Genomic DNA, 14,303 nt, shown 5'->3' with positions numbered 1-14,303 from the left:
TTATTAAGATATTATATAATGATACATTATAGAATAGGAATTATAAAATAACTAGCCTACTAAAACCAACCCCATAAAAGATATTTTTTAATGATACTGTTTGAAAACATCAAGATCCTGCAAATCTAAATTCATAATTAGGTTGAATTCTTAATCGAAAAGGTACTGACACCCCACAAAAGACAAAGTGAGGGGCAAAGTCAAGTTCATCCAACGCCGAAGCATGTGCCGCCTGCAAAAATAAATAAATTAAAGATTTAGATAAATAAATTAGATAATAAATAAATTTATATATAAGAATAAAAAAATAATTTATAAAAAGTATACCATGCTAATAAATTTATTATAAAAAGTTGAAGGATATACAATGTTAGCTTCAACTTAAAGGTTATAACTTAGTTATATGATGTATGATTGAGATGATTTTTTTTAATCGAATAGTTTTTTAAGTTCTATGACATGATGCATGCTCTTCAGAGGATGACACTTCTAGCGATCAAAACTCAAATTTCATTATTTGGGACCTCAAATGGGCCGATCAAATTGAGAGTTTTCTTTTTATATAAGACTTTAACCAGACTTTATCTGACACGAATAAGATAGAGCGACAGAAAATATAAAATTTGAGATCTATCTCCTTAAGAATTTTAGTTTTTTCTATAATATTTCTATTAGTGATGTCTATTTTAGAAAAAAAGAGAGTCCTATTAGAAATAGAAAGAGAAATCCTATCCAAATTGGGCAACGGCGGACTTTACAATTATAAATAGACTCTATATACCTCAGTTTTTTAATCATCCATAAAAAAAAAGAGGATTTAAGCTCTAGTTTTGCAATTCTTTTATTTTCTTCTTTTTTTTGAGAATAAGAGATTCGAGTTGAACAGGTTGAGAAAAATCTTTCTTCCTGATCGGATCATCAACCCATTGGAAGTATCCTTATAAATATATATGGGATAGATGTTTCAATATCGGCTCGGATACATGTAAGATGTAGTTATAATACAAACGAGGAGAAAATAAAAGTCATCATTCCCAGCAACAAATTCAATATTGGTGGTCGAAAAATGAAAATGTAGACTATTGAAAATGATTTAGAAGGCTTAAAATATCTATATACAAAAAAAAAATCACATGTTTTGGAAATTCCTAACTTATGCATCAAATGGTCGAAAATTTATAATTATAATGGGACTTGATATAGTATGTGGCTTCTGGGATGACTTGATATGTGGACTAGAGACTTAGAAAACATATGGATTTTTCTAATTAGGCATTTTGGACTTTTATTTTTCGATTACCAACATTACTTTTGATGGCAAGTGTAAAATCTATTATAAATGCACCCATTCTAGACTGAATAACCTAACTAAATTTATAAATTACTAGAAATTTAAGAAAAAATATAATTAAAGCCGAAAGTGCAGATATACCTTCTCTTTACAATTCTTCCCCCAAAATGTGGGGTATAAGTTGGGATTCATTCAATCACTAGGTGAGGTGATTTTTCTTCTTAAAATTAAGAACATAGGCAAAGTGGGTGAGTAGGCCCTGGCATGTCTCACTAATCATGGCCCAGCATAAAACATGGGCCGGATCGGAGCAATGCTAGTTAGCTAGCAGGCCGGTTCCTTCGTCCCAGCACCGAGCGTGCGAGATAGAGACAACTCAAACGAAGCGCAGAGAAAGAGGGAACCAAAATTCCGGCGACTACGGCCGCAGCCGGCGGCGGAAACCAGTGCTGGATGATAAAAACATTCCATTTTACGATGCTTTCCGGCAAGAAGTCACCGCCTTTCCACTGCCTTTCGATCCTATTTTTCTCCTCCGCGTCCGCCGTCGCCTCAGACGGCCGGCAAATGGACACCGAGAACGAGTGGGAGAGACTCCTCAAACCCTTCGATCTCGAAGAGCTCCGGAAGTCCCTCAATCGAATTACCCCTCGAAGACTGTGCAAATTGTTCGAACTCCCCCTCGACGTTCCGACTTCGATGCAACTTTTCCACTGGGCGGGCTCCCAGAAGGCCTACGGCCACTCCTTCGATGTCTACTATACTCTCATTAGGAAATTGGGTGATGCCGGAGAGTTCAAGCTCATAGATCAGCTACTGCACCAGTCCAAAGAGGAAGGAATTGTTTTAAGAGAGCCTTTGTTCATTGTGATCATGGCTTGTTATGGAAAAAACGGTTTGCCCGGTGCTGCAGTCCAGCTGCTCGATGAAATGACCGAAGTGTTCGGCTGCAAACCGACCTTCCGATCATACAATGTGGCTTTGGATTTATTGGTCGCGGCGAACTGTCACAGGATAGCGGCTAATTTGTTCTTCAAAATGCTTCATAGAGGAATCGCTCCGACCACTTTCACTTTTTCAGTTGTGATAAAGGCACTGTGCTCTGTGAATGAGGTGGACTCAGCAAGCTCACTCCTTAGGAGTATGGCAAGGCATGGGTGTGTACCCGACTCGATTATATATCAGACTCTAATACATGCTCTCTATAAGAAGAATAGAGCATGTGAGGCATTGAAGCTTCTGGAGGAGATGTTTGTCATGGGCTGTTCACCAGATGTCAATACCTTCAATGATGTTATTCATGGACTTTGCAAGCTTGGTCATTTACGTGACGCAGCCAAGTTGGTTGATAGGATGCTGCTTCGAGGGTGCACCCCAAGTGCGCTTACCTATGGAGTTTTGCTCCAGGGCTTGTGTCGGAAAGGACAATTGGATGAAGCAAGAGCGTTCTTAAGTAAAGTTCCCAACTTGAATGTGGTTTTGTTTAATACAGTGATCAATGGGTACTTGAATGAAGGAAAATTTAGAGAAGCAAAAGATGTTTACGATAATTTGATACAAAGTGGATGCTATCCAGATGTTTACACATACAACATCATGATGCGTGGCCTCTGCAAGGCAGGGAGACTGGGATCAGCCGTGCAATTACTTAATGAGATGGAGGCAAAGGGTTGCGTGCCAAATATCATCACTTACACAATTTTGATTGATAGGTTCTGCAAGGATGGTCGGTGGGAGGATACTAATATGATTTTAGAGAAAATGTCTTCAAAAGGTTTAAGTCTTAATACTGTAGGATATAATTGCCTTATTTGTGCTCTGTGCAAGGACCATAAAGTTGATGAGGCCATGGAACTGCTTGAAAAGATGAAGAGAGAAGGCTGCAAGCCTGATATATTCACATTCAATTCTCTAATTTATGGCTTGTGCATGGATAACCAAATGGAGGAAGCACAACAATTATATGATGATTTATTATTGGAGGGTGTTGTTGCCAACAATGTAACTTATAACACACTGGTTCATGCATTATTACGGAACAGCAGATGGCAGGAAGCTTTGAAACTCACTAATGAGATGGCAATCCATGGTTTCTCAGCTGATTTAATAACCTACAATGGTCTGATTAAAGCTCTCTGCAAAGCTGGAGATGTTGATAAGGGTTTGGGACTGTTTGAGGAGATGATGACAAAGGGTGTTCAACCTAGCAATGTTTCTTTTAATCTTTTAATTGATGGACTATGTAAAACAAGAAGAGTACATGATGCGCTTGAACTCTTAAAGGAAATGCTACATCGGGGCTGCACACCAGATATAGTGACTTACAATAGTCTGATAAATGGCCTATGCAAGATGGGGTGGATGCATGCAGCTTTGAACCTCTTAGAAAAGCTACATGCTGAAGGGTTAGCTCCAGATATGGTCACTTACAATATCCTTATCAGCTGGCACTGCAAGGCAAATATGCTTGATGATGCTAACATGCTTCTTAACAGAGCAGTGAATAATAGAATCATGCCCAATTCTCTCACCTGGGACATACTGGTGAACAATTTCATTAGAGAGCAAACTCTTTTGGTACAAGAGAACCAAAGACAGACAGAAAAAGCAACCCTTCATCAGCCCTAAATAGTTTCCGAGGCTGCTCCACTTGAAATGGCCGCTAAATGACATACTAAGGTGGTTTGGCAAGGCATTTATGGGAATGGATTTATTACTGGCCTGCTGATCTACATCCTGAACCCCAGCAGCCTGTGGGAATTTTGAAGGAAGCTCACATCATATGCATAAGGAACATAGCATGGAAGTTGCAGTTACTTTTCTTCGTCATTAGGTAAATGTAAAAATTGATACATCCATATGTACACACACAAATATATACATGACAATCTGTTGTTGCAGTCACTTTTCTTCGTCGTTAGTTAAATGTAAAAATTGATACATCCATATGTACACAGACAAATATATACATGACAATCTGTTGTCTCTGAAGTCCTAATAATCATATATTTCCATAGAGGCTTGGAAGAGGGATAAGATTCTTTTTTGTAGCATTTTCAAATTACAAGAATTCAAAAGTTATGCCAAAGAAACCTAATTTTCTTATAGTGGAGATCAGTTTACATACTTATGCAACAAGAATCAATATGTTTGAACTAAAAAACTTTTCTGCACAGGTCAAATATTTGAATTATTTATAATATGGATGATGGTGCAACACCATGCTAGTGAGCAAGTCCTGATATCAATGAATGCTTCATCATATCGAAAAGGATATATCTATACGTCTTAGGTTCTAGAAACAATCTAATTACCTTGAGAATGCCAAATGACATGCATACTAGATGTACAATATGTAAGGCACACTATGATCTGGGAACTTGTTGTCAAAACCATAATTAAAATCGTCAAGGCAATGATCAAGAAATGGTAAAAATCCATTATTTTGATATGCCTAATAAATAAATCCTCCTACATTTCCAGTTAATATTGTCAGGCATACATTTTTATGATTTTGAAATATATTCAGTAAAGAAATAAAATTGTTAAAAGATGGGAGATTGTATGCATAAATGATGCATCTTTGCCTGATTGGTTGAATTTTCCTTGTTGGCAAGGATATAATCATTAATTTTAGTATAATGTAGGAATTGCTGTTTCTAATACCACTCTTGTTTTTGGTTTACAGGGATATAACTACTTGGTCAATTTACTTCCATTGAATTTGGTGACAATGTTGATATTCCATATCCTTCAACTAGCCTGGTTTTGTCAATTGGTGGCATGATGGAGTTATCATAGCCAGCATCTCCATGACCTTATAATGGACGTTGCAAAGAAACCTTGGCAGACTTTTATGTGCTGGTCTATTAAAAGTTTTGTGCAAACAAACAAGTTCTTTAAGAAGCTTCAGCATTTGGTTTGAAATGTTGGAAGTCCCATTGTTGATCATACGCTGAAGTAGTTCTAGTACCGAGTTGGTATGCCTCCTCTTCAGAGCCATTTTCATTGGTTGAGTATAATTTTTGAAAGTCATATTTATCTTCTGTAGTTCAGATATGCATTTTACTGTTGTATGTGTGTGTGTTTTGGTGGTCCAGAAAGATTTATGAACAGTTTCACTAATAATGTCATGAAATTGGAACCTACATGTTCGCATCTTGTACTCTGGAATTTGTGAAAATCATAAAAGTTGTGTATTTTGTTGTTCCAAAAAGATTTATGAACAGTTTCACTAATAATGTCATGAAATTGGAACATACATGTGCACGTCTTGTATTCTGGAATTTCAGAAAATCATTAAAGTTGTGTGTGTGTGTGTGTATGGTAATTTGTGAAGTTTTATAGAGTTCTTTGGTTCCATTGTCAAAAAGAAACCTAATAAATATTTCTCAAGTTATAAAAAGATATTTATAGATACCTATATCTGTTTTAACCCTTAGGTATTAATTTGCAAAGTTTGTTATTAGAATTATGACCAGCAAGGATTTACTAATCGAGGTACAGGCAATACAAATCACTGACAAGCAATAGTATGCGAGTAACACAAAAATGGCACAGGATGGCACTCTGTCAGTTCATTTTTTTCCTTTTTTGTGTGTGGAGAGGAGGGTTGGGGAACAAAAGAACAAAAGAGGCACCATGAGGACTTGTGCAGGCTTGTGTTTAGTCCTATATCGGTTGTGTGCTAGGGAGATCTTAGGTGCCCATATAGGAACAAGAATCTAGCCGATCCTTTTTGGGTGAGCTCTTGTGTCATTACAAATGATATCAGAGTGGCCTAGCCCATATCTCATGTATGTATGACTAAGAGATACTGCAACATGAGCTCTTTCAGGGCTGACTATGGATTGATCATGGTGTTTGTAATTAGATTTAATTAGATTTGGACTGCTAGCCTAGCAAAAATGCCGGGCTTAAATAGGGGGAGTATGTAAGAACTTGTGTAGGCTTGTGTTTATTCCTATGTCGGTTGTATGCTAAAGAGATCTTGGATGTTATATAGGGCTAAGGAATCTAAATAACAACTTCTAGCTAGTCCTTTTTAGGTGAGGTCCTAGGTCGTTACATGCGCTCAGTGGTATGGGGTTTTAGCGTTGACACAAAGAGGTATGAGTTGGTTTGGACTCTGGTACAACTTTCAGGGGCTAAATGACGGGTACCCTATATCGTCCCTGGCTGATGCAGTATGTACCAGCTGGAATGTGGATGGTACAAGTGGTATCTTAAGCTTTAATGTTAAGTCTCTTCCTCCAAGAAGGGGTAGTTCATACTCCAACATTCGCGATTGCCCAAAAGAACTCTCCTTGATCGATCATTAGGATGACCAAACGAGAAGACTTGCTGAAACACCCTTTTGTCATCTTGAATTTCTGAGATGTATATGATTGTGCTCTGTAGTTAGAATCACTATGCTGACCACAAACATTTAAATCCTGATGCCACCAAATTAACCATTTGCTGAGTCATAATTTTAAACCCCTACACCTGGTTTCTAAGGGGAAAAATTGTGTTGTTTTCGACATTAGATATCAGATAGCTGTTTGTGGGTAAAGAGTTCAGTGCATCATTATTTTGGAAGTTGAAGTGGCAAGTTAATTTGAAGTTTCAGCTTGAAGTGACTTGAAAATCATGTTTTCCTTTTCTTGAATTTGATGATGAAGAAAGCATTTTGCTCTTGAATTTGTTAACTTCTTTTTGACAAATGAGACACAAGAAAGCCAGCATCAAATAGCAGCATTGGATAGTTATGTTCATGGACTGACTTTATTAACTACATTGTCTTGTTGCAAATCCTTCTCCATTACAGCCACTACTTAAGTCATCTGTGATCTGTCCCTTCTCATGTTGATGTTTTCTTAACAAAGCTTCATATCATTGAAGCTTCTTTTTACTCATTCGATCCACATTCATCAGATATTGTTAAAGACTTGGTTTAAGATCTCCTTGTGAGGCATCATCCTTGTGGCCTGACATGATTTATCTAATATTTTCAGCATGTATATGAGCACTAGTCATGGTTAAGGCATCAAGATCATGAAAGGTGGATGGTCAGCACCTGAAATATGATTGAGTGATATGATTTATATTCTGCTTAATGTACGAAATTTAAGGCAAGATGGCTTGTGGCGGGCATTAGCCGACAACCTTAGTGCGGGAGATTTAATGACTGAAGGCTAAATTTAGAAGATTGAATCCACCAAATGAAGATTCTTTAGTTGAATGGGTTGAAAGACTAAAGGACATAATCCACCAAGGAGTCTTTCAAAGATGATTCCTGGCAAACCCTTCATCCTTTAGGACTTGGAAGATTAAAGTCTGCAGCATGCAAGTTAAACAATGGTCTGATTTATGACATATCCAAATTGCTTTACCTAATGACTATTGGATCCAGTCAATGATCTCAATAGTCTGGGAATAACTAGATGGTCTGCTTGCAAACTATTGCCTGATTGATCTCCACTATTGGATTTTGGAGGTCTCGGGTCCTGAAGACATTTCTATCTGCAAGATCTTGGGAGTTGGAGCTGTTGAAAGTCAGAATACCAAAATTATAAATCAAGAATATTTTAGGACTTAGCTTGTATTAAATTTATTATTTTCTGATTTAGTTATAGCATTAACCGAAGATTGATGTCCATTTCAATTTTATAAGAGTTTTTTGCGTACATATCCTCCTAAATATTGAAATTTGCATGAATACCCTCCAAAAATTGATATTTGCATGTATACCCTTGTAAAACTCTTAATTTGTGTATATACCCTTCTTTTTTCTTGCATATGTGCCTACACCATTTAATGTCGTTAAGAAATTAGCGGTTTATAACTAAAATTGACTGAAATACCCTTAATGGATAGACATGCAAAAAGAAACATTTATAGGGTATACATGCAAATAGCAACTTTGCAAGGGTATTCATGCAATTTCACATATTTAGGAGGGCTTACAAAAAATTCTAATTTTATTTGTCTATTCTAACTTGTTTTAACACTCGGACTTTAGTCTAATGCCTACTCCTTAATGTTTTCTGTAAAAATATTACTCAAGAGAAAGATTGATTTGGCAATTAAATAACAAAAAGAGTTAAGAAAAAAATTTCACTAATCATATGATTATTCTACTTTATTCTTCTTCATTTATAACGACCACTATATCTTATTTCATCGAAACATAGCTTGTAATATTTATTGTTATAAATGCATATATGAGGGCATGTATTAGAATATAAAAAGAGATTAGAATCTCTTAAAGACACATGATAAATTGCAATGGTCAAGCTTCCCGGCTATTGCTATGCTCATAGGTGGAAGAACAACATCAATCATCCCTAAGCAAAATTATTGGACTTTAGAACCCTTCAGACTTATTAACAACTTCTGCGGCCATGTGGTATAGGTCATCGCTTACCCTGTGTACCTTAAGTTACTTTTTTTAGAGCTTCGATTTTTTGAAAGAAGAAAAGATCTAGTGTATGGGGCTCATCTTGTCACAGTAATTTTAAATCAGCCACCAGCCTGCACATAAAAAATTTTTCAACTCTAAAAGATAAACATTACAAATCTCATACACTAAAAGATAAATGTTGCAAATCTCTCACAATACTTTTTTTTAAAATAATTCATAAAGCTAAAGGCAGGACCTGACCATCTTCATGTAAAAAATGATGCAACAAAGAAAGAACTTCGGTGGCAATGAGAGGGACTCAGATTCTGGTGGTGAGAACTCCGATGAATTGAAAAGAGGGAGAAAGGTTGCCTATGGTGGAGAAGGAAGTCGAGAGAATGGTTTTGATTCCGGATAGAGAGAAAGAAATGGATCAAGAGAGATCATTTCTCAAAGAAGATAGAAATATTAGTTTCCAATGAGATCCATTAATTTGTTACCCACTTCGAGGTAAAAAGATAATTTCATAATTTTAATTAATTTTTAATTGAAATAAATATTATTTTGGCTAAACACGTCAGCTGAATTGCTATGTCAAAGGTATTCATACAAAAATAGTATTTTGTAAGGGCATACATATAAATTTTAATTTGAAAGGGTATTCGTACAAATATCAATATTTAGAAGGGTATTTGTGCAAAAGTCCAGGGATTTTTTACGTGTATACCCTTCAATATGTGAAATTGCATGAATACCCTCCAAAATTGCTTATGCATGCATACTCTTAATTTTTTTTTTTTTTGAATGTTTACCCATTAAGGGTATTTTAGTAATTTAAATTTTAAACCTCTAGCTTCTTAATGGTGTCAAATGGTAGGGGTACGTACGCAAAAAAAGAGAAAAAAAAAGGGTATACATACAAAACAATTGTTTTATGAGAGTATACATGTAAATATCAATTTTGGTAGAGTATTCATGCAAATTCTAATATTTAGGAAGTATGTATGCAAAAATATTATTTTATAATATAGTGATAGGCAACTCTAAAAAGTGTTACAGTAAAGAAAAAATGGTCCGTTAAACTAAACTATCATTGATTGAAACTATGGTATGCCGTACCGACCCGAATCGGATGGTCTGGGGCATACCGTACCATACTGGTTTGATACCAATTTTCGGTACGGATGGCGTATCGACACTCGGTACGCCAAAAAATTCCGTACCGTACCAATACTATGCTAGTGTGGCACTAGTACAAGGTCCGGTACCGAGACGGTAAACCTTGATTGAAACTCGTATGGTAGGATATAGATTTAAAGTCTAAATATTCTCTTCATTCAATTAATTTTTAGGTTAACATTAGGTTGGTTCAATCAACAAATTAAAACTTTAAATTATTTCAAGGTTTTGTAGGGTTCACTTCATTATAGCTTATATATGTTAAGGAAATGTAAACCATCAGAATAAGAAGAAGATTAGGGACAACTTCAATTGATCTTTTGGTTCATTCTACCCCCTCTTATGTACTTGTGCATGGTGAATTCCATGCTTAGATCTAGGCTTCTTAGACTTGAGGAGTCACTCCTACAATCATGGACATGATTCTAATAAAATAAATGTATGCACAAGCACACCCACAAACAAACAGACAAAAAACAAACCAATATACATTCATGGACTTTATTGGATCTACCTTTCAATCGACAAAAGATAAATCATAACCATCAAGTCTTGTCCTATTAATCCAATTTAGGGCTACCAATGGAGGGGTCGCCAGTTCAAGGGGGGAGCTTCCATATATGTTTATGTTCTCTTGATTCTCCATATCCTCCCATCTGTTTTCTAAGCAAGAAAATAACCTTTAATATATTTCTGTCTCATTCTATATCAATATTGAGAATCAGATAATAAAAAATATAAATCTAATGAATCGATGATTGATCTAAATTGTAATTTAAGAATGCATGCTTTTGTTTAATTTCATTGTGTTATAATATTCTTGTTAGGATTTAAGGATATGGCATGTCCTCTTAAATTTGATATAACATTATTAACAAAATGCATAAATAGACATGCATGCATCACATTGCATCCCTTCCATTATAATGGAAGTAACCGAACACTAAAAGTTTAATCTGTATTTCTCCAATAAAAGACATGAAATAGATGAAAATATCCTTCACTGGAGCCCCTTTATGTTATCCAGTTCACCTTAATTAGCTCACCTCTTCAGCCTGTTACTGTTTCTTTTAGATGCCTCACCTTGAGAATATGGTTGACATGATTTTTAGTAAGCCCTTTTTTATGGTAATATGAAGTAGACATGTCTCAGTTATGTTCAGGAGTTGTATCTCGTAGAGGATTTAGGACAAAATGTTGACTTTGTAATATGCACCAAGTGATTCATGTTTTGTGGTCTAGCAGTCATACATTTCATGCAATGATTTGCTTCTACAAGCAAGAGAACCATTTGAAAGACCAGAAGCAGCTTGTTTAATCTTTGATTGGCGTCTTCCTAGCAAGGCTATTCTCCTGAAGATTTTGAGTAGTCTGTTGGCATATTTCCTTTGGGAAGTCCAGCTCATTGAACCAATGCAGGTGCTAACCTGGCTAAGTGGGTTCCTTCTCTTAACCACAGTCTTCCTCTCCAAGCCAGTCAACCCAAAACTGTGTTCTTTTGGTTCCCTACGGGCTGGTCCCTTCAACATGTTCTTACACTGAAGGCTTTGCTTCAATGACATCAACTCCTGCTCAAGGGCCTGAATCCTAAAGCTCGTAGATTCATAGTCAGCTTTTGTAATTTCTGCTTCCTCAACAGAAAGATCTTTATGCAGTAGGGATCCCAGAGGGGTCCCCACAGTTTCTCCCTTGCTTGTTCCTTGTTGATATGGACTTTCTGCTAGATTCTGGCTTTTAGGAAGCTGGCATCTAGAGCTTGGAAGACTACCAGAGAATTCCCCACAGTGCACGTATCTGAAGGAATCTGAACAGTCTCTGAAGGCTTGGTGTGTGTGCAACTGCTGAACAAAAAGTGCTTGGACTATCAACCGCAATGGCATTAAATCATTCTGAACTGCTTGGATGCATGTCTCCTGAGATAACTTCTGACAGTTGAGGTACTTGCAGACTGCTGCCTTGTCTTCACTAGATAATTGGGGGTGTTTCTGAGACAGTAGAGCACAAAATGATACCAACATTATATTTATACTATTATATTGCTGTAAGTTAAAATTTCGTTTGAAGAGATTAGAAGTATGGGTTATTGACAGAGGTCAGGAAACTGATGGAAGCATGGAGAATTTGGCGTTCTTACCATTAAGAAGATATTCATTGCTTGGTATAGATGGTCATGTGTCTCTCTATCATTCATTGGTACTGCTTCAATGAGTTCCATGAATCTACAAGGCTTAAGCTTTGGGTCAACGGCAATATGTGAAAGATAGCGATCCCATAGCTCTCCAACAACAGAGCTACTACTCAAAGGAGTGCATCCACTATAGCCTGTCTCATTTTTGGACGAAACATGGATCGAAACAATTCTTTCCATCATCTTCAACTCAGCAGCAGATGCAATGGACTCCTCACTGCTTTCAGGGAGGAGGAAATCCTCAATCTGCGCAAAGTGTAGAAGAGAGGCAACTTGATGCTCTAACTTTGTCCTGCTGTCATCGCCTAAACTGAGAGTCAGAGATCTAGAAAGCAACACAAAGTAAAATGCAACAGGTACAACTCTACTAGCCTTCTCTCCCATCGGAAGCAGATCAAGTATGCCTTGAAAGATCGCTGAAACTTTCTTGTTGACACTGTCAGCTCCATTATGCTCAGCTATGTTCTCCCAAAACTTGTGGGTCTTCTTTGAAAGCACCCATTTATTGGCATAGAACACAACCAAGGGGCTCACATACTTCTCCTTCATTCCTTGTCTTCTCAAGGACCCAATAATCCTCTTGAAGAATTCAAAGGGAAGTGCTATGAGATCCTTCACCCAGAGGTCTTGACCAGCGATTTCCTTCACCGCCTCACAATTCCAAGCATGACCAGTCAATGCCTGGAGATTCGCAACATGTGGATCTCTTCTTTGCTCAGGATCAAGAATCTCCATGCAGGCCATGAAAGCCAGAGACTCGATGCATCGGCTTACTATCAAAAGCTCTTCAGACCGTGGAAGCAGTGTTCGGCATTTCTGAAGAACTATCAGTGTATCATCCCAGCTCTGCAGAACAACTTGGTTTAAATACAGGTCTGATCTTTCACAGAGGTTTCCAGAGGCATACTCCTCTGTCATCTCGAGAAAGTCTGCAGCACATCGGAGAGCCGAGACATTGAAAGGGTCCAAGGGGAGTGGGGAGTCATAGCTGAACAGAGAAACCATCTCGAAGGTCTCCGATCCTCCAGGAAAGTTTGCTGGCAGTTCTACATCAGATGACTCCCACAGCACCTTCTTGAAGTATCCGCACTTAGAAATCAGAGGGGACTGCATGGGAGCAAATAGATTCATCAAATGATCAGTATCACAGTAATTTCAGGGAAAATGGTATCAATTCTGTGGCGTTTGCTGACCTTGTGCAATTCAAAGCTTTTATCGTCAATCCGGACACAAACAGAAGTGGGTAAGCCTTTCTGTTCGCTCCTAACATTAGGACAGTTACATCACCAGATTTAGTTTCATAAATTTATGAAGAAACACAAAGGGAAAGTATGATCAAGTCTGAGACATCAGGTATAGATTTTACCATGCAAGTATTCTTTCCTTTAGCAAGGCTCCTGTATTTGGACTCGAGAATGGACTCCGAGTCATAGGACTAGCCTTTGCACTCGTTGATTCCATTTCTTGCAAAAACTGAAAATGCTCAACACCAGTATCAGCTATCTAGAATCTTTCTTCCAGCCAGCTGCAGGCAGAATTCTTTCAACCGTTGAGCTCTTCCAAACTATCTTTAGTTCCTGAAATTCCTCAAGAACTCATGTCAAGGCTCCAAGTAGGATTTTGAAGCTTGCTTTTCAGTAGCACTCAAATGCTTGATGAAGAAAGTACAAACAAAAGAAGAAGAGTTGGAAGACAGGAATGTTGTATTTATAAAAGGAACTACAGAAACAGTGAAGACAATGGAGGTGGAAATGGAAACAAGAGTTTAGCTCTCAGATCCTCAGAAAAGGCAAGACATGTTGGAGCTCAAAGGCTTAAAAGAGTAGGGAAGAAGAGGTCTGTTGTCAGCTGTTCAGCTGTTGGGCCATACTCTTGCACTCTGCGTTCTTCCAAGTCTTAAAGTCAGAGAGCACGCGACAGTAACTGAGGGCGCACGAATGGGGCTGAATCCTATTTTTAAGGCTTGGAATTCGGACACTTGTGGAGGTTTTTAAGGAAGTGTGGTAGAGGAACCGCCCTCGGTCTCCCTCTCTCTTTCCTCTCTCAACTTGCCACTTGTTTCTTCTCTCTTTGGAGAGCCTTAGAAGAATGGTAGCTGCTTCTTAGAATCACTACGGTGATCGTAACTGGTAAATATTTCCGTTTCTTATGAACTCCTCCTAACGCCCCAGACGGCACGGCTTCGGAAATTTTGGGGTGTTTTTGGGCTCTCCGCTCGCGGACTCCAAACCTTCTCGGTCTCCAACGCCTGGGCGATTTCT

At 37.6% G+C, this 14,303-nt stretch overlaps 2 protein-coding genes across 2 annotated transcripts; one reads left to right on the top strand and one right to left on the bottom strand.

Annotated features, from left to right (window-relative positions):
- The first annotated feature begins 1,623 nt into the window (after positions 1 to 1,623).
- LOC120111051 (Pentatricopeptide repeat (PPR) superfamily protein) lies at positions 1,624 to 12,190 on the top strand. The gene is made up of 3 exons (XM_088701176.2): positions 1,624 to 4,124; positions 4,980 to 5,271; positions 11,100 to 12,190. The coding sequence occupies exon 1, from the start codon at positions 1,745 to 1,747 to the stop codon at positions 3,917 to 3,919; it is 2,175 nt and encodes a 724-aa protein (XP_088557302.2). The 5' UTR covers positions 1,624 to 1,744; the 3' UTR covers positions 3,920 to 4,124; positions 4,980 to 5,271; positions 11,100 to 12,190.
- On the bottom strand, positions 10,837 to 13,541 carry LOC103713374 (Phototropic-responsive NPH3 family protein). The gene is made up of 4 exons (XM_039122243.3): positions 13,409 to 13,541; positions 13,236 to 13,305; positions 11,989 to 13,149; positions 10,837 to 11,839 (listed from the first exon to the last, which is right to left on the bottom strand). Exons 1-4 carry the CDS (start codon positions 13,501 to 13,503, stop codon positions 11,093 to 11,095), a joined length of 2,073 nt encoding a protein of 690 aa, XP_038978171.3. The 5' UTR covers positions 13,504 to 13,541; the 3' UTR covers positions 10,837 to 11,092.
- Positions 13,542 to 14,303: the final 762 nt, after the last annotated feature.

This window comes from Phoenix dactylifera, chromosome 7 (genome assembly GCF_051530095.1).
Source record: "Phoenix dactylifera cultivar Ajwa chromosome 7, Ajwa_hap1_PhDact_Kaust_v1.1, whole genome shotgun sequence".
NCBI classification, from domain to species: domain Eukaryota; kingdom Viridiplantae; phylum Streptophyta; class Magnoliopsida; order Arecales; family Arecaceae; genus Phoenix; species Phoenix dactylifera.
This window is presented reverse-complemented; position numbering and strand designations above follow the sequence as displayed.

What these genes read in the sequence shown, in the direction of transcription:
- LOC120111051 (XM_088701176.2), top strand. Translation starts at nt 1,745, where the DNA reads ATGATAAAAACATTCCATTTTACGATGCTTTCCGGCAAGAAGTCACCG.
- LOC103713374 (XM_039122243.3), bottom strand. Translation starts at nt 13,503, where the DNA reads ATGGAATCAACGAGTGCAAAGGCTAGTCCTATGACTCGGAGTCCATTC. An exon ending in AAGGAAAGAATACTTGCATG is followed by an intron (nt 13,306 to 13,408) that starts GTAAAATCTATA and finishes TCCTAATGTTAG; the next exon opens with GAGCGAACAGAAAGGCTTAC. An exon ending in CAATGAATATCTTCTTAATG is followed by an intron (nt 11,840 to 11,988) that starts GTAAGAACGCCA and finishes CTACTGTCTCAG; the next exon opens with AAACACCCCCAATTATCTAG.